Consider the following 20,090-nt stretch of genomic DNA (forward strand, 5'->3'; position numbering starts at 1 on the left):
TGCCGCACTAGTAGGCTAAGCTGAAGATGGCGGAGTACTTGGCGTCCATTTTCGGCACAGAGAAAGACAAGTGAGTTAAAATACAGTCAGTGCGCGTCGGAGCGGTGAGTTGGTTAAATATAGCAGCGCGGGAGGTGATCCGTTTTGAGTCAAACCATGCGGCGCCGCGCCGGTGCTCCGGGTAGAGCGACTCGCTGCCCCACAGCTTGACGCTAGCCGCAGACAAATTTAGAGAGGGACCGCGCTCCGGCCACCTTACTTAAACCCTTTGATCGTAAGACATTTTGGTAATGGACGCATTAAATTAAAAGAAATCCGGACTTTAAAGTGTCAACAAGCAATAAATCTCCTTTGCTATGCAACACACCTTCTAGCACCGAGTCAATCTGGTCAGGTCGAATGCCTCACTACTGTATGTCTTAAAGGGCACCGAGACACCTGGCCGAATGCGCCTTTTAAGAAGTTAAGGGCTTATAATTCTAGACCTAGTTGTTCTACTTTTTAATCCCTATTTTTCTAAAGAAAAACGAGAACACAGTATTTGTGCTCTTTAGGAAATCCATCCATCTGCTTCAGGATCAGATGAATCAAAACTATACTATCAACTAGCCATTTAATTTGAAGCCTGGCCTTTTACATTAGTTTCAATTAAATAATTTTGTCTTCATCATTTTCTTGCAGCTTGACAATAACTTAAATAATAATGTTTTTATCTTCCAACAGAGTTAATTGTTCTTTCTATTTTAAAATCGGGGCTTGTCGCCATGGCGACCGCTGTTCCAGGTTGCATAATAAGCCGACATTTAGCCAGGTAAGGGTCATGCACTACCCCCCCCTCCCCCCGATGAAATATTGGTGTGCACCTTAGCCTACTAAGTTGCTTGCACCTATGTGCTTCCATTGGAACTCAGCCACCTGCAGGTGGAATGAAGTAATGTTTTTCTTTATAAGCTTAATGAGTCATTATGCTACTAATGGACTTGTCTGTTGCAGAATACAACAGAGCAGCTATTATGCATACGTGCTGATGAACCTTCACAGAATAGCTATACCTGATAGGGTATTAATAAGGCAGCTGATCCATAGTGATTTGAATTTCAAAATTCAGCCTCTTATTTCATATGACGTTAATCTACATCCAGGCCTGCAAGCAGGTCCTTCAACTTACAGGGAGAATTTGGGGGTTGGTGGCAGGATTGGCACTCTAGCTACCGGGAAAATCTCACACTGGTCCATTCGGCATGGTGTGGTGCTGAGGTATCACACGCTGCACAGCTGCACTCGGGTTATCACCCCTGAGGTGGTTCGTTTTGTGGTGGCTGAAGCAACGCGTTGTCAGCACAAACTCCTTACCCTTCTAATTAAGCACTATGCAGTATATCAGTTATTCATCCATCCATCCATCCATTTTCCAAACCGCTTATCCTACTGGGTCGCTGGGGGGTCCGGAGCCTGTCCTGGAAGCAACGAGCACGAGGCAGGGAACAACCCAGGATGGGGGGCCAGCCCATCGCAGGGCACACTCACACACCATTCACTCACACATGCACTCCTACGGGCAATGTAGCAACTCCAATTAGCCTCGGCATGTTTTTGGACTGTGGGGGGAAACCGGAGTACCGAGAGGAAACCCCACGACGACACGGGGAGAACATGCAAACTCCACACACATGTGACCCAGGCGGAGACTCGAACCCAGGTCCCAGAGGTATGAGGCAACAGTGCTAACCACTGCACCACCATGCCACCCCCACCAGTTATTCATATTTACTTTATATTTGATCGAAAAAAATAATTAGTATTATTAACAAATGCAGTGTGAGACAAGAGTATATAAAGACTGTAGTCTATTTTGGGTATTTTATGCTGCATCTTCTGCTCTTACCAGTCACCCCCCCCCCCCCCCCCCCGCCCAACACTCATAAAACCACCAGTTGGTCCAAGGGTTGCCACTCTCACGTCGTTTTGTCTCATATCTGCGGCTATTTCACATTTGCTGTATTGCAGTGTTATTGCATAATACTATAATGCAATTTTGGTGTATTAGTTGCAAAGTTTTAGGTTATTTGCGGTCTCCTCACATATGATGTGTAGTATTGCACTAATCCTTAGGGGATTGTTTTTTCTTTCAGAAAACGTTATTCATCATGAAAAATCCTTCTTATAGTGATTGTAGCTTGTATTTTTTTTTGTAGGCATAATGTTCATTTGTGGCAGAGAGTCTAATTTTCAGCTGGTTAAAACAGATTGTGTCATTACAAGTTCTAGCTCATTATCTCCACTTTGTTTCGCCCCGCAACATTAACTTTGAGCTGAGTGTGGCTCATTAATTGGCATGAATTGGCCTTGCTGTGTGGGATTCAGTTTTTGCACTATGCCCAAATAGTACTGTAGGCAGGCACTGCAGTAATTGTGTTCTCTTCATACATTTGGTTCATACATCTGCAATGAGCCCTAGCTTCAACATCACCTGGCATTGATCCTTAACACTAATTTTGAATAACTGAAAATGTTTTTTTTTTCCATTATGTGGCATGAGCATTAAGATGGAAGCTTTTCACTGACCAGTTCTTCTTAAAAAATGCTGTGCTTGCATCTCACCCCACATGTAATGGGTTGCTTTTTTTCATAGAAAAGATATCTCAAGATTTTAGTTATGGTGCGATACAGAGCATTGTGGAAGTGGAGAAAAGTTAAAATGCCAGGAAATCAGATGTGTCATATAAATCACCTTCAACCCAGTGGAGGTGACCCTGGGAGATTTCTGATAATGTATCTGGTCTTAATACATCTATATGCTCAAGTAAACCAACTATCTCTGATGCTACAACTTCCATTCATATCCAGGTTTAAAGGATTTACTCTTTGTGTTTATTGGGAGCAAATCTTTTGTCAAAGTTAGGAATGTTTTAAGTTGTGTGTTTATCCAAGGTTCTGTTTCTAAATTACGGGACTTGAATAAGGCTACTGATTTCAAGTTTCTTTTCTGTGTTCTTGAATTTTTAGTGAAGGGTTTTGAAAATAGTTGTTTATATGGAGGAAGTTTGGTGTATTCCTTTAGAATAAAATTTGCATGTATATTTGTAATCTGTACTATATGTGCATTACATATTTTAATCCCACCCAGGGTATACCCCTGCCTTGTGGCCTTTTCTGCCGGGGCTAGTATCCAGGTTCACCACAAACCTGTACTGGATATGCAGTTGGAGAGATTGACAGGCAGATTTGTATAAACAGAATGCTCACATAAAATTAGGAGTTCAAAAATGGAACTATAAGCAAATATTGGTTTTGCAGCATTAACTTTTCTCTCTTTTACCTGCATCTTTGTACACTCCCTGTTTCTGCCTGTGTCTTTGTCATGGGACTTTACAGCCAAGCAACATGGATTTTTTATTTTTATATATATATATATATATATATATATATATATATATATATATATATATATATATATATATATGGAGTTTCATGACTCCACATAATTCCTGTGCATTTCATAAAATGACAGTTGAAGAGGGGAGAATGAAGTGGAAAATTTGCACTTGCATATTATAAGGCATATGCAGGATTCTTCTGAAGATCTGAATAAAGATAAGCATGTTGGTGCTGCAAATATAGGGTATATTAACATTATTTTCCAGGCACACGTGTACACACACACACACACACACACACACACACACACACACACACACACACACACACGTGTATATTAGTTAACCTATCTTCAAATTGCATATCATTTAAAAAAAATATTTAATATATATATTTTAAATGTGCATCCTTTAGCATAGAAAAACGTACCGTCATACAGCTATGCCATAGTAAGTCTTTGTACACGTCCTCTTTTTGCAAAAGGTTCCTGCAGTTTATATAGGTTTTAATTGTGAGGATCTAGTCTTTCTTAGATTTTACCAAAATGAAATTGCACAAATCCTGCTACGGTGCCTTATTGTTTTTACTTGGAGGCCCTTAATGCTTCGATTGTTGCACTTCTGCTCTAGGTGCAGTCACCGATGTGGAAATGCAGGAACATTACGATGAATTCTTTGAGGTAAGCCCTGCTTGGAATGCGATTTTTTATTTTTTTTTTTCTCTGTAGAGGTGTAAGATGCTAGAGCATCAGATCTGCTGTGTGATCCTCAGTCAATAAATGCGTAACTGAATATGCAAGCTCCTGAATTATTAAAACGATACCCCTGAAATCCATTGCTCAATGTCAAACCTCTCATGAGGGTGTGGATGTCACGTCTTTGACAATTGCTTGCTGGCTGTGGGAATGGCTTGCGCAATGAAATCCTATCCTTATCCTTAGGAAGTCTTTACAGAGATGGAGGAGAAGTATGGTGAAGTGGAGGAGATGAACGTATGCGATAACCTGGGGGATCATTTAGTTGGCAACGTGTATGTGAAGGCAAGTGTTAGAAAGGCCTTAAAACTTAATGCACGTGGATAAAGATGCTCCATGAAAATGAGGATTTTTTTTGTGAAGTGGGACGTCAAAAACAGTTATCCAAAAATCACCAAAAATGTTGTGATATGCAGTTCTGTCGTGAAGAGGACTCAGAGAAAGCAGTCATAGACCTGAACAACCGCTGGTTTAATGGGCAACCTATCCATGCTGAGCTCTCCCCCGTCACAGACTTCAGGGAAGCCTGCTGTTGCCAGTATGAGATGGGGTCGGTCTCCTATTCCTCCCTCTACCTTTTTACGTTTTTAATTCCTTCAGATAAGATGGCCACATAGGCGGATTGGTGGTAATGGAATAGTGTTTTTTTATTATTATATATATAATGTATATATAATTATAAAGCAGTGTTTTCCAGTCTGGTTCTTGGGGACGTCCAGACGGTCCAGGTTTTTGCTCCATCCCAACTCCCGGGAGCAAAAACCTGTACTGTCAGGGGGTCCCCGAGGACCAGGTTGGGAAATACTGTTTTTAAGTTTGGTATAGAATACATTTCCTGCTTTCCATAGAATAGAATGAATGAATAAAGTTACATATGGGAAAAATATGACCTAAGTAACAATCCGATATTTGAACCTTGTTTTGGATGAGGTCATTAACTTGTATTTCATACAGCAATTAGATGTCTTTTTTTTTTAATAGAGAAATTATCTTTAGAGATATAAATGGCTGACTACATCTTGTGTTATGCATCACTCTGATAAAATATTAACTCTGTTGTCCAGATACCGATGTCTTGGATCGTGGCTCTCTTTCCATTTCAGTGGATGCACACGAGGCGGTTTCTGCAACTTCATGCATCGGAAGCCCTTCTCCCGAGAGCTCCGGAAGGAGCTTTATGGCCGCCGTCGTAAAAGGCAGACGACTGCCAGCGATCTGAGTGCCGCAATGTGACACTCTATACTGGTATTACTACACGCCTTCCAGTTCTTTACAAAAACATTACCGTCTCGTCTAACAGTCACAGTGGTAAATAATTATTGTGATCGCTAATTCTTTTTGGCATAACGGTTAAGGGAGGCAGTGCGTGGCTCAGTGGGCTAAGCCTCTGTGGCTGTTATCAGAAGGTCGCCAGTTTGAGGCCGGCTTCAGCAGGATGGTCACATGTCCATGGGCCTGTGACCAAGGCCCATAACCCTCAGCTCCCTGGGTATCACAAGGTGGCTGCCCTCTTGCTGCGACCCACCCCCCACCCCCCAAGCTTGCTGCCACCTACATGGACGGCCACAGCTTGACAGCATGGCTGCATGTACAGGGTTAGGTCAGAGGGCACTGTGTTCTTTCTGCAGTCTGATTCTTCCGCCTTCCACTTCCATATTAGGTGCTTTTGTGTATGTCTGTCATCACCTCCCATTGTTCAAAATCCACTTAAAATGTTTAAACATAATATGCATTGATTGACATATGGGTAAAAATATATATTACTGATTTCCAACTTATTTTTTCCCTCATCAAAATCCAGACTTTTGTAAATTAGTTCATATAAATTATGCCCAAGACCTTAATTTCTTAACTCCTCATCAGCAGGAGGGAGAAATATTTTACAGGCGGACTTGGACTATTTTGAGCTGGTTTGATATCGTCCTACCGTTCTCGCGAATTTGGAGTTCAGTTTGCTCCTTCTGTGATACATGTTATGCAATAGACTTTACAGAAGACATAGCTGAGGCTTTTGGTTTTACGCAGAATTGGAAATTGTGCATAATTTACAGAAATTCAAACAATATTCTATGTTATCACTAGGAAAAACAGTCGTGTCATTGTGTAGATTTGGTAAAGAAAACTTGGTAATTTGGTACCTTGTTTTAAAACCAATCCAATGCTTTTGGGGAAAGGGTTTTTTAATATATGGTTGGTACATGCCTCATGTGCAGAAGATGACTCACAATGGGATGAAAAGTTTATATGACCCGAGTTTGGGTTGCTTAAAGACATACAGGCTTTCATACACTGGGAGAGTCGGCGAAGCGTGTAAGTTTCTAGATAGCATAATCAAATAACACAAACCGATATTAAAACATTAGAGTTAAGTAAAAAAAAAATACCCAAAAGTACAGCGAACTCTGATTGGATAATGACCGCAAACACGCCCACACATGAACCAATCAAATCCTCCTCGCACATTACTAGCGTCCGATGGTTAATCTTTCCTCTTTTTAATATCCGAGAGCGGAGGCTGTCTCCTTATTTTGTATCAGACGAGAACTTAACGCAGGCTTTGAAGCCGATTTGCTACAATTCCGTATGAATCGCAGGTAAGGGGAGAATCATATAAATCATGATTCGTCGATATCGGTATTTTAGATGCTCGGTGTGTTTCAGGTATTGTAGTCCATAACAATACTGTACCTTTAAATAATTATCCCAGAGTACAAATCATTGTACTCTTAAACATCGCAAAAGCCGACATAAATATTAATATCAGTAATGTTTATCAATTAAGGAAACGGGTAGTTTTTTACCCCTTCAGTTAAGTTGCCGCCTCCTGCTACAAAGCATATGAATGAGCCACGTGGTCGCTTAATAAAAGTAAATACACGTTCCTTGGAATGGGCCGCACCAAGTTTAAACGCCGAACTTAGTATATTAAATAGCTGCACGTATTAAAATATCTCAGTTTTTGTCTTTCACTCGAAAAATTCTTTATTCTTAATTTAGACGAAAGTATAATAGTGAATTTGAATATAACTTTACCTTGTGTTCCGTAACAGTTGCAAATACGACGATTCATTACTCCCATGCAACACACGCAAATAGTGATTCATTACACCTTCCATTAAATACATTTTAATGTCATACAACCAGCAAGTGTGAGATTGCTACTAGCAATAGTAAAGCGTTCGTTTCATGATTTTAAATAAAAATTTGCCAATGTTTATATTTTATGTTTTTATTTTATTAAATCATACGGTTCTTGTACATGACGTTCTCCTACACCATGATATATTTATACATGCACTACAACTCTCTTCAGATCTAAAACATCTTGATATCAATATTTTATATACATATATTACGTGAAATATAAGATTATTAAATGAAATATGACTCAGTACATGTAATCATATAAAGAGAAATACATTTTTTTTACCCCAGTTACTTGTGTTTCATACTCGTTGCGTAATTTCTAAATACGGCATGCTGAATAAACGAGATTTATTTTTTATCACGTTAATAAAAATAGCTCATTCGACCTGACGTTCATCATTCATCGTGACAAAATGTGGTGGCTGGCGTCTCCATCGTTTCTCATTAGTATCTTAGAGACCTCGATCTGAACCTGTTTTAAATTTACAAACAGTGGAAAAGATACAGCCAACAGACCGTGTTTGGCCGCTGCCAAATCTACTGACAAGCTGAGTGAATCTGTGCGTTTGGTACGGTGGGACGTAGCCAAGAGTAGGTGTAGATCAAAACTACGAAGTAAGTGAGACGATTGCCAAGCCGTTCTGCTGTTCCTATGGCCAACAGGTGAATTGTTAACTTTGACAACTTGCTACCAGAAGAGATTGCAACAAGATTTATTACGATTTATACGGTGTCTGCACAGATAAGGAATATTGTTTTCGTTACATAAGAGCAGCAAATTAATTTAGATAATCCCAAAACGGTAACTAACAGGCTGGTATGTGTTAGGTGCTCCCTCTGTGGGCCGATACCTTTTCCTTATCTTCTGGTGTCCGCGTAATAAGTGACCTATGGTCATTGCTGTGGTCCTGGGTGTTCTTTTTTATTTATTTCCTGGTGGCCAGAAGTATTAATGTAAAAACAAACGGTGTGAAAGGGAAATGGTAGATACTGTTTAACGGCAGTCAGTAACACACTCGTTATTGCATTTTCCCCTCAAATAAGACTCGGTAATAGTAATTCAGTTAGTTGGATTACAGAAAACAGATCTTGTGGGCTATAGATATGAAACCTGATTGACTTAATTTATTTTATTTTTTTTTACAATGTACCAGTGTGATTTTAGTACTTGCCTATATTACGCAGTTGTCTAGATGCTTGATTTGTGAAGAAATAAAGTTAAATATTTGGTTTAGAGAGTTCATGTAATTGTTTGATCCATATTAGATTATTAACAGGTTTGCAGTAACTAAGCACATTATTTTTTTAATAATAATAATAATAATAATAATAATAATTGATACTTTTTATTGTCTTTACGCCTCCCACAACTTGCTCTTTTTTCATAGAGGAAGTTGTCTGCGAAGGGCTACCACCTGTAGCGGCACCCAGGGAGCTGGGGGTTAAGGGCCTTGCTCAAGGACCCACAGGCTGAGGCTGGATTTGAACCTGTGACCTTCTGATTACAGGCACACAGGCTTAGCCCACTGAGCCACACGCTGCCCCGTTTTTCCTGGGCATAGTACCTCTACTTCGATATCCGAAGGCTGCACACTGCATTCTTTAGTTATGTGCATTTCTGATATCACCTTTGTTCTCATGATTACTTCACAGGACAGCAATGTCTTCTGTTCCCTCCCACAAAGAAAGTGGCAGCCTTGCCCCCAACTGTCCCCTTGCGGTTAAGAGTAGCGCCAGTCAGATCCAGGTTAATGAAGATGAAAATACTATGTGGTCATCATCTGTCAGCACCAACAGAGAGGATAACGCAATGGAAAGGAAGTGGATCCGCCCTGACCTTCCCAGCAAGTGCACCTGGAGACTGGGCAGCTTAGCCTCTGAGTCCCCTCATTTCCTTCCTGATAGGTTTGCATCAGTATTCTTCTTTCTTTTTTTCCCTCCAGTTTCCTAGCAAATGTCACATCACTGTTCAATTGTTTCACTGTTTGTAAAGATACCGAGTAAATAAAATGCACTGAATGCAGCGAGTAGATTTCTTTCATCTGTGCTTCTGTCTGCATACAAATTCACGTAACTGTGTGTGTGTGTGTCCCCCGCCCCACTTTCAGGGTAAAAACTCCCACCATCCTGCCCAATATCCTGTGGAAGATTGGGGACACCCCCCTGGTCCGTATCAACAAGATCTCCAAGGCTTTTGGACTCAAGTGTGAACTTTGTAAGTGATTTCTCTCTCTCATGGGTCTAGCAGAAAAATTGAATTTGACTATAATGTAAGATTCGTAATTTTTGAGTCATTCTTTAGTCTTAACCTATGTTCCTGGGAATACTGATGTCATAAACTCAGGAGAATAGCTCATATATTCACAATAGGATGTTTTTTTGAGAAGCGAGCAGCAGCATATTTCTAAAAACTGACTTATAGGCGCAAAAGGCAAATTATTTATCTATTTGAAATAGTTTTAACTGAGCACACAAAAAAATGAAAATATATAAAATATGAAGCCATTTTTGCTGACTCTGCAAAAACAAAAGCCCTGACACTGTCCCTTAGTCCAGTTTTTCTCAATCCGGTTCTTTGCCGCCCACTGACAATCCATGTTTTTGCTCCTACCCAGAGCTGGGAGGGAGTAAAAATCTGGACTGTCTTGGGGAACTTGAGAACCAGGTTGAGAAACTCTTCTTCTTTATTCTACACTTGCTTAAAAGGAATAGTATGCATAGCAAACGTCTATGTCACTTTGTATTTAAAATGTTTTTTGGCTCTAAATGCTGATTATTGATCATCTTTACAATATGATATCAATGAAGCTTCTGCACCAAGTCAGAGAAATAATGTGTAGCAGAAGGTCGAAGTACATAAGTAACTAATAAATTAATGTTGAAGCAACAAGAAGTCTTATGATCCTGTTATGGATTAGATTTAGGTCACATGTTTTGGAAGAAGTTCCCAGACGTAATGTGACTCAATTGTTATGTTCCCAGTTGTTTGGGAAATTTGTGATTGGTAACAAGTGAAGGTTAATGGTGGGGATTAACCTGAAATTTAAGGTGTGGGATTGTTGTATGTCTTCCTGCCCAAGCAGAACACAGAATGTCATCCTTTCGCTTGTCTATATTTGCCTTAACATGCCAGACATGCTGGGTTTTTAAGAGACCCTCCCATTGCTGAGCAATTAGTGTTTTACAACTTCACTGTCAAGTCAGGGCTTGTTTCTGTGAAGCAATTGAGTCACTGGAATGTGGGTTAGAGATGCTCTTGAACTGGTTTACACTTGAGTCTAAGAATAATTTATATATAATTTGCTGATTGTGTAATAAGCTACCGCTTATCTTAGGTGTTGAAAAGGGAATGCTTGATCATTATTTGTGCTGTTCCACTGCCATCAAGAACCAAGCCAATCCTGAGCCGTATTTCCATTGTAAATTATCCGGGCCAGATAGTGTGACCAAATCAAGCTGGCCGCATCACCACCATCTGATTGGTCGAAATGCACAGAGATACCAGTGATTTGAATCAATATACATGGATTATTTGAAGAAAATCAGGTATATTCTACAAATTCATTATTAGTACTATCACACATTGCGATGTATTGATGCATTCCCAATAACGTGGAACATGATAATATCCAACCATGTACTTCAAAAATTACTACAGAACCGCAATAATAAGATAGTGATTGTCATAGACAAATCAGCACATAGTAACTTTATGAAAATATCAAATCATGTGCAGCAGAAAGCTAAGCGCAATGACTTCAGGGTGCGAGAATGTTTTTCTTTGCCCGCGCTGCTGTGGTTCCTGTGTAACCCGTGAATGTGTTTGTGTGGCTGCCTCCATAGTGGCAAAGTGCGAATTCTTCAATGCGGGCGGCAGCGTGAAGGACAGGATCAGTCTGCGCATGGTGGAGGATGCTGAGAGGGAAGGGATCCTCAAACCGGGAGACACCATCATCGAGCCCACATCTGGGAACACTGGTATGGCAGGAGAGCAATCCTCAACAGATGGCAGAATTATCTGAAATGATAGGGATGACCTCGCTCAATATAGAAAAGGGAGTTGCTTTAGCATGGGTACAGAACTGGATGTATTTATTCAAAGGCAGCATTGTAACTCTTGCGGGACTGATGATCATGCCGTCTCCATACCTTGGCGATGGTGATGGGTTTGGATGGTGTAACTGTGGTCAGAAGGTTGTTGGTTCAAATCCTAGGGTCGGCAGAATGATTTTATTGTTGAGCACCTGAAAAGGGCCCTTTACTTCCTATTATTCAGGAGACTGGCGGACCCTGCCTTTTCAATTGTGCTTTGCTTTGCGTTAAAGCATCTAATAAATGAAATGTCAATAAATGCTTAATACCTGCATACATAATGTAGCACCAGGGAAACCATGGCATGCCGGGAGAGAACATGCTCTTTATCATAGTCATTATCAGGACTGTAACAGGCACCCAACGAGCACCGAACCCAAACCCAATGGGGAAACACAGGGAAGTCAGACACAAGACGGTAAAGCTCACAAGTGGTGGGTCATTTATAAAACATTAAAGACATGCGAGGATCGTACTGGGTTCATTCAAGCCACGAACACACACATGCGAGGTAATAGGGAAATACAATTATAACCATAGCTACAACAACAGCAATACAACATGGGTCTATTTAGAATTGCACGCGGGGCATGCTGGGATATGGAGACTCCACTAGTGCTACAATATTGTAATGTCTGGCCCACTGAGGCATTGCAGCGATGACAAAAGCCGAGGAGGGTTTTTTTTTAATGGAAGAATGCACTCATTTATTAAGCCATTAAAAGTATCAACACATGCATTAACAACCATCGAACCCACATAACGGGAATAACTAAAGTGGTCGGATGGCAGATGGTAAGGCACACAGATGGTGGGTAGTTTGCATAATAACTCGGGACACATGAGGATTGGACAGGGTTCATGCAAGACACAGGCAAGGGCACACAGAACAACCGGGAACACGACAAACAAGGGCTATTTACAGACATTTCTGGGCTCTGCCATGTGGAGCCATCCTGCTGGCGCCACAATATGTTGGGTAGAGTAAAGTCAGGGTTTTGCATAGGAATTAACAGCTTTGTAGTGTAGTGATTGAAAGTTCAGGTCATTTTATTTTTCAGGGAAGCAACTTTAATACTGGAGGAGCTGGTATACGAAGCTGCTTTTCTTTTGTGTTTTATGGATGGTCGCCCTCCTCTTCGCTCTAGGTATTGGCTTGGCCCTCGCAGCTGCTGTCAAAGGCTACCGCTGCATCATCGTCATGCCTGAGAAAATGAGCCTGGAGAAGGTGTGGGAATCCTGTGCATAATCAGTTGGCCACCCCAGTGGACATTACCAAGGCTTTGTGCTTGTGTCAGTAGGGACAAGCTAATCTCTTTAAGATGATTGCAATAAATTTTATGGCACACTGCTGTTGTATGCGCTGTTTGATGGCGCTCTGTGATGCGTACATCATAGGCAATTTTAGGCTTACCCCCCCCCCCCCCCCCCAATTTTTTGTCTCAGCCCCCCCTGAAAAATACTTCTTTCTTAAATCATGTAGCGATTTTTCCCGGATTTTTGTTTGCATGTGCTACCCCCAATTTGGCAAATTATGGAGTGGGGATCCCCCTCCATACATCAAATTTAATCATGGGGGTTGGGGGTCCCGTATTTTTTCAGTGAGCTGGGTCACTCTAAGGGTCAAATCCTAGGATCGCTTATGATGTACGCTCTATCCTGAAGTAAGATTAATGTCAACATTTTTAGGTGGATGTTCTGCGAGCCCTGGGCGCAGAGATTGTGCGGACACCCACCAGTGCTCGTTTTGACTCCCCTGAGTCCCACGTGGGTGTTGCCTGGAGGCTGAAGAACGAGATCCCCAATGCTCACATACTGGACCAGTACCGTAATCCCAGCAACCCCCTGGCTCACTACAGCACGACAGCTGAGGAGATCCTGGAGCAGTGTGACGGTGGTTCTCATCCTGTTCCTTCTTCTCAGAGACGTCTGGTCTTGCCATGTTAACCTTGTCAGTCTTTCTGTGGTTTACATAGTTTTGAGCTCTACCACTGGGCAGGTGAATTTAGATAAATCTGACTTGACACTGGAAAAATTTGGGTACCGTTTTTTTGGCACAAAACATAATTGTACCACCTTGTATTTGACAGCCTGCCTATGCTAACTTAAGTCCTGACTGGTGAAACTTACTGTGCACACGCTGTATTGTACTTCTGCAGGCAAGGTGGACATGGTGGTGACTGGAGCTGGCACTGGAGGTACCATCACTGGCGTTGCCCGCAAGCTCAAAGAGAAGTGCCCAAATGTCAAGGTTGGGGCGGCTGCCATGTAATCTGTTTCAGTCACGTTTTATTGGTCTGTTTCAATCTCCCTTAGATGGAAGATACGTAGATTATCAAATATTAAATAGTGCCTATATTAATCTCTGATCAAGGTGCAAAAAGTCACCTTTGGTATGGTAGTAATTAAGTATTGTTTGGATCAGGGTTAAAAATACTGTAACAGGTAGGGTTGCGCACTGATCTTCCAGGCATGTGGTACTTTAACACATTTTGCTGTTTGGGAATATTTTCCAGATTATTGGAGTCGACCCTGAGGGTTCAATTCTGGCAGAACCAGAGGAACTGAACAAGACTGATAAGACCCAGTATGAAGTGGAGGGTATTGGCTATGACTTCATTCCTACTGTTCTGGACAGATCTGTAAGTTCTTTTACAGGGCTGTCAAAATATCCTGAACAAACCTTTCCTTGCCGAAAATGTTAAAATACTTCAATGGAAATTATTATGGAACCAGCAATCAAGACACGGTGCATGGTGTTCTTGTGCATTTAGCTTAAGATAAGATATATTTTATTGATCCCAGTGAAGAACTGCAGTGACATACATTTGCATGTGTTGATAACATGAGCAGAAGATAACGATCTGATTCTCACTTTGAGATGAACAATGTAACTCTGTCAGGTGGTGGATGGCTGGATCAAATCCAGTGATGAGGAGTCCTTTGCCATGTCTCGCATGCTCGTCAAAGAGGAGGGCCTCTTGTGTGGTATGTTCTCCAGTCTGCTGCTCATCATTGTACTGAGGAACCTCAGCTGAATTTCGGCCTGGAAGGATGACGGCTAATTGGCAGCTGTGTTGTGGTGGAACAGTAGGATAATGAATTAATCATTTCGGAGTTCAAGGGTATAAGTTTTGGCCTTCAAGGTTTCTGTTCTAATAGGGGTTTTTATTTTCAGGACCATGGTTCTTGTATTGAGGTTTTCTCATGTCTGTCTACGTCCCAACAGGTGGCAGCTCTGGATCTGCCATGGTAGCAGCAGTAAAGGCTGCGAAGGAGCTGAAGGAGGGACAGCGCTGTGTGGTCATCCTGCCCGACTCCATCCGCAATTACATGTAAGGAGCAGTGGATTATGGGAAGACCTAGTGATAGGCACCGTGTTTGTTTACAACTGCCTCACGTATCAGAAGCCACTACCACACTGTCATTATGATTCAGCCCAACACTGCATCCAGCTTTGCAGTGTATTATGAGCCTTAATGTTTTAAGCTTTCAGGCTTATTCACTGTTTTCCCTTGTGTATATGCACAGTAGAGGCCTCTTCAGGATGTCCAGTGACGTCTTCTATTGCTGGAATGCTGAGTCTGGAGCTTCCTGTCTTTTCCAGGTCCAAATTCCTTAGTGACAAATGGATGTTCCAGAAGGGCTTTCTGAGGGAGGAAAACATCATGGTGTCCAAGCCCTGGTAAGGTCCTGCCTCAATATTCCAGACATGATGGAAGGATGAAATTCTTAGATGCAGCACTCTGATCTTTTCCTATAAACCATGGGTGTGTGGTACTGAGCTTCCATAGTCCATTTTTTGTGATGCTTCACGTGAAGTGACCTCTCCACTTCTGAATACATGGAGCAGAACTCAAAACCTGCCGGTTCTAATATGTCATCCTCATAGGTGGTGGAATCTGAAGCTGCAGAACCTGAACCTGTCTGCCCCCTTGACTGTATTGCCCTCCGTTACCTGCCAGAAGACAATCAAGATACTGAAGGAGAATGCCTTTGACCAGGCACCTGTGGTTGATGATTGTGGGTGAGTCTGGCAAGCATAGACATGGAGAGGATGGCTGTCTCTCAGTTGGTCACCCTGGACAGATCTGGTTATTTGACTTCTTTCCAGCTTTATTTATTTGTAAACCTTATGGACCAAAGTGCTGCACAGAGCAATTAATAAAAGAGAATAGTTGCATAATAAGTAAAAGACATTAAAACATTCACACACTTAAAAATACAAACGAAATATTCCACATTTTAGGAGCTGCAATTGCAAAAGCTTGATCCCCTCTAAGCTTATGCTGAGTCTTAGGAACCATACTGCCTCAATTGTAAAAGCTTGACTTGACAACTGCCCTTATCTGAGTGTCAAACTTAAGGTCGGTGTCTACTGTAACCCCTAGGTTTGTAGGGTTTACGATATTGTTCCAAGGAACCTAAATTTACAGTGGGGATCAGAGTGGAGCTACCAAAAAACCAACACTTTTGCCTTACTGTCATTGAATTTAAAAAAATTTATAGCCATCCAGGCCTTTATATTCTCTAGACGCTCAAGCAGTAATCTAACAGAGCATGCATCCTTCTTTTTAAGAGGTACATAGATCTGAGTATCATCCGCGTAACAGTGGAAAGAGATGCCATGCTTCCTAACTATGGAACCCAGCGGAAGCAAATAAAGGGAGAAGTGGGCCTAAAACTGAGCCCTGTGGAACCCCACAGGAGAGAGGAGCAAAGGAGGATCTATAGTCCCCAAGACCAACACAGAGAGTTCGGTCTGCCAAATGGGATCTGAACCAATTCAGTGCTACGTCCTTTACACCCACCCACTGTTCCAAACGAGAGAGTAAAACATCATAATCCACTGTGCCAAAGGCAGCAGTTAGATCTAAAAGCACAAGAATAACAGTGACCAGTCGGTAGCTAAAATTATATTGTTAAAAACTTTTAAAAGAGCTGACTCAGTGCTGTGTAAGGTTTTAAAACCATATTGGAAAACCAATTCAAGGATTTTAGAAAGAAAGGGTAGTTTGGAGATGGGCCTGTAGTTATTGAGAACCGTGGGGTCTAGAGCAGGTTTTTTGATCAAAGGCTGGACTACTGCATGTTTAAAATACACCTGAGGACAAACTGCTATTAATAAGTGAAAGAACAGATGGCCCAATGGTGGGGAAAACCTCTTTAAATAGTCGAGGAGGGACTGCATCATCTGGAGAACCTGAGGGTTTTCTCCTGTAAGGAGGATAAAGTCACAGGTTCAACTTGATCAAAAACAGCAGAGCATGGGACAGGTACAGAGGGATCATAAGAAGAAGGTGAGATTTGAGCCATTGTGGAAGTGACCTTATCAATAAAATGGAGGAAGTTTTCACAAGCTGCAGGTGAGGGCTCAAGATAGTCAGTCTGTGGGGCATTGAGAACCGAGTCAACAGTCTTAAACAGAACGTGAGAATAATGATAGTTTGACACAATAATATGAGATATGTGTTTTTTTTTGGCATCCGTCACCATTGCCTAATAATGGTGCCAACTGTCCATTAAATTCTGAAATGATACCTGCAGTTAGTTAGTCACAGATCTCTACGTTAAGAACAGGCGAACCACGTGATAAAACAAGATCAAGCATGTGTCCGTCTTGTTGTGTGGGACCAGACACAAACTGCACAAGATTAAGAGTCAGTGAGGTTTAGAAAGTCCTTAGCAATTGGCTTATCAGGGCAACACACATGGAAAATCAATCTCCAACAATACGAACGCGATCATATTTAGGCATAATTTCAGGCAGAAAATCAGAAAAGTCATGCACAAAGTCCTTATTGTATTTGGGAGGCTAATAGACCACTGCAAACAACGCTGTGTGAGAGTGACACAGCCAAACACGCTCAGTTCAAAGCTGGTGAATGAGGATGAGAGCGACAATTGCTTACATTTATAATGACTCTTAAAGATAGTCACTATTCCTCTTCTTCGGCCCGACATCCATGGGGAGTTAAAATAGCACCTTGGGATGTGAAAAAATCCTTTGTGATAAAAGTTTTGTTTGCTAGTGATCTAGCATTTATCAGACCAAACCTTGCGGGAACCGGCAGATCGGCGTTGTTAGCCGTCCTGGGAGCCCGACACAGGGATCGCATGTCCCGCAGGTTTACCGCGGCGATGGAGAGAGCAGGGGTGGTGTGGCGGGAACTCATCCAAGCCGATGACAGGTACCAATCAGGCATCAACAGTGTCCAGCGAGCACCGGGAAATAAAGAGACGAGGCACCACGCCATGCTTCTTATAAGAGGTTGTAGAAAAGCACCCCAAACAAGCCCTTAACCTCACCAGGCGACTGCTGCATTTACACCGGCAACAGGTGCGCTTACGTCGGGGAATTAGGGCCGGGGAGCGTAGAAGGTGAGCTGGGATTCCCAAAAGAAGCAGGGGCAAAGTTTTTCATCCAGCATGATATAGCTTGACCAGATCTTCAGCAGAGTGGCGAAGCTCTAGCAGTGTTTGGTGATCATACACCAGTAGAGAATTGACATTAACAGTAAAAATCAACATATGGAACACAAAGATAGTGTTTGCAGTGACAGACCGCAAGCCAAACCCACCGGCGCCATCTTACCCACCATATCCACTAAACCTGCATTGTCTTCGTGCACTGGCCTGTTACGTGTCATTAAGTACTCTGCCAAGGACAAGCCGCAATTGTCAGGTTGCAAGGGCATCTGAGTATTTCCTCGAGCGGTCATATTAAACAGCACTGAAAGAGCTAAAACAGCTACTTTAGGGGTGTTGTGTGCCTCAGCAGGTTAGGACACTGTGCCTGTGATTATAAGGTGTCTGCAGAGTGATTTCACCACTGGGCCCTTGACCGAAGCCCTTAACCCCCAATTGCTCCCGGAATCTCACCCTGCTTTCTCAAAAAATGTATGTTGCTTTGGATAAAAGCATTTGCTAAATAAATGAAATGTAAAACATGCTAAATCCTCCTTCGACTCTTCCCCTAGTCTGATCCTAGGCATGGTGACCCTCGGGAACATGCTCTCCTCTGTGCTGGCCGGGAAGGTGAAACCTTCAGACCCTGTCAGCAAGGTCCTCTACAAGCAGTTCAAACAAGTGAGTATAAGGGGTCTTGTCTCAGGCCCAGTATCTTCCAGCAGCAGAGGGCAGTATAGACAAGAAAAAAAAATTCAAGCGTTGAACAATTTGAAACGGAAGGCAGGTTTAAACAGTGGTGTTCATGGCCTGGAAATCTAAGCCCTAATAGGCATGTATGTACATAGTTGTACCTGTGTGAACTCACAAGCCCATACTACCATTAATTATTTACTAACCTAGTAAACAGATGCTGGGAAAACTTGGTATACATATACAAAACACTTTTGCAAGACTTATTTCAAGCATCATGCACATGGTCATGTTTGAGAGCAGTTCAGTTTATTTTCAAGGCTTTATAAAAAGCAGTTTCTTAATGGTTTGGCGTTTTGGTGGAATTTTTGTCCAAGTCTGTTTCCTTATTGACTGATAAGCTGACGTCGCTGTGACTGTTTAGCAGGTGTTGAGAGGCTGGGGGAGTGTATATTTGGTTTTATTTGCAGCAGGTCATCATACTCGTTTGCCTTCCTTCTGTAGATTAATCTCACCGACAACCTGGGGAAACTATGTCGGATTCTGGAGACAGATCACTTTGCTTTGGTGGTCCATGAGCAGATCCAATGTGAGTCGTTTCTCTCAGGTCTGATGGGGGTAAAATTGAGGAACTCTATTAGACCAACCGCTAGACCTACCACTAACCTCTGTATTATAAATCAGTAATATGTCTTCAGGTAAAATGGTTAAATGAAACAGTTTGACCTTCATATATTTGCAGGAGTGCTGTTTGGAACCATTGATTTCATGGATTTGATAACTATGAAAATGTACTTTGACAGCTGTCCCGTTGCTTGCTGGACAATTTTATTTCATTGCCATTTGGCACGGTGGGAACAGTAGGCAACTAGCAGTAAATAAGTAGAAATGGAAGGAGGACATCATGGTGTTTTCTCTTACACGTCTGTCTTTCTTCCTTCTGTCCCTGCCCTCTCACCCAGCAGACATGGCAGACGGTTCCTCAAGCCTTAAACAGATGGTATTTGGAGTTGTGACCGCCATCGACCTGCTCAACTTTGTCACCGCACGGGAGAAGAGGGAGAGGTCTCAGTCCGAGTGCACTGACGATTCGTAGCACTTAGGCCAGAAGCGGAGCTGGGGCACTGCGGTCTGGTTACTCCCTCAGGACTGTCCATGATTTCAATCTAGCCACTATTACATTAATAGTATTAATTTGCCAGGAAATGCCTTGTGTTTTATGGATATATTTTTGATACAAGTGATTGATTTATAACTGGATGGACGACTTAGGCCAGAGATTTGAGACCCTCCCCTGTATAAATCCATGTCAATATGGATTTGTGTTACACCCAACCATGGGTGTAAATTATGGGAGGGTGAAGTGCCTTTTTCACTACTTGACTGTGTTGGGTGTTTGTTCATAATGGTTTTTTGAAATCTTAAAAGCAGTTGTACTGTAATTGTTAATGGTCAAAATACAGCGGTGGATTTTTTTTATTAATGTCAATCCACCCCCCCCCCCCTTTCAAGAAGGCCTGTGATTTACTTTTTTTTCTGCCAGCCATGACTCTGCCTGTGCCTCATTGCAATGCTCTATACATTGAATAAAAATTCTTGCGTTTACCCCGTAGTTACT

The 20,090-nt window shown here is 42.0% G+C and overlaps 2 protein-coding genes across 3 annotated transcripts; both read left to right on the plus strand.

The window, feature by feature from the left end:
• The first annotated feature begins 843 nt into the window (after positions 1–843).
• Positions 844–5,365, plus strand: LOC125709901 (splicing factor U2AF 35 kDa subunit-like). Its single transcript, XM_048978891.1, has 5 exons — positions 844–1,708; positions 4,008–4,057; positions 4,319–4,417; positions 4,549–4,682; positions 5,236–5,365. Exons 1-5 carry the CDS (start codon positions 1,495–1,497, stop codon positions 5,363–5,365), a joined length of 627 nt encoding a protein of 208 aa, XP_048834848.1. The 5' UTR covers positions 844–1,494.
• Positions 5,366–6,592: 1,227 nt separating this feature from the next.
• On the plus strand, positions 6,593–20,075 carry LOC125709900 (cystathionine beta-synthase-like protein). Of its 2 annotated transcripts, none has more exons than XM_048978889.1 (15): positions 6,593–6,726; positions 8,933–9,184; positions 9,388–9,494; positions 11,123–11,257; positions 12,520–12,599; positions 13,061–13,265; positions 13,531–13,622; positions 13,888–14,013; positions 14,275–14,359; positions 14,601–14,706; positions 14,979–15,056; positions 15,264–15,398; positions 18,352–18,460; positions 18,977–19,061; positions 19,438–20,075. In XM_048978889.1, exons 1-15 carry the CDS (start codon positions 6,716–6,718, stop codon positions 19,566–19,568), a joined length of 1,737 nt encoding a protein of 578 aa, XP_048834846.1. In that variant the 5' UTR covers positions 6,593–6,715; the 3' UTR covers positions 19,569–20,075. The 2 variants fall into 2 exon arrangements, with proteins under 2 accessions (XP_048834846.1, XP_048834847.1); XM_048978890.1 differs by having other exon boundaries at positions 6,617–6,726; positions 9,068–9,184.
• Positions 20,076–20,090: the final 15 nt, after the last annotated feature.

This window comes from Brienomyrus brachyistius, chromosome 16 (assembly GCF_023856365.1).
Source record: "Brienomyrus brachyistius isolate T26 chromosome 16, BBRACH_0.4, whole genome shotgun sequence".
NCBI classification, from domain to species: Eukaryota; Metazoa; Chordata; class Actinopteri; order Osteoglossiformes; family Mormyridae; genus Brienomyrus; species Brienomyrus brachyistius.

What these genes read in the sequence shown, in the direction of transcription:
- LOC125709901 (XM_048978891.1), top strand. Translation starts at nt 1,495, where the DNA reads ATGGGGGGCCAGCCCATCGCAGGGCACACTCACACACCATTCACTCAC. An exon ending in CTCGAACCCAGGTCCCAGAG is followed by an intron (nt 1,709 to 4,007) that starts GTATGAGGCAAC and finishes CTTCTGCTCTAG; the next exon opens with GTGCAGTCACCGATGTGGAA. An exon ending in ATTACGATGAATTCTTTGAG is followed by an intron (nt 4,058 to 4,318) that starts GTAAGCCCTGCT and finishes CCTTATCCTTAG; the next exon opens with GAAGTCTTTACAGAGATGGA.
- LOC125709900 (XM_048978889.1), top strand. An exon ending in TGGACTCAAGTGTGAACTTT is followed by an intron (nt 9,495 to 11,122) that starts GTAAGTGATTTC and finishes CTGCCTCCATAG; the next exon opens with TGGCAAAGTGCGAATTCTTC. An exon ending in AGAAGTGCCCAAATGTCAAG is followed by an intron (nt 13,623 to 13,887) that starts GTTGGGGCGGCT and finishes AATATTTTCCAG; the next exon opens with ATTATTGGAGTCGACCCTGA.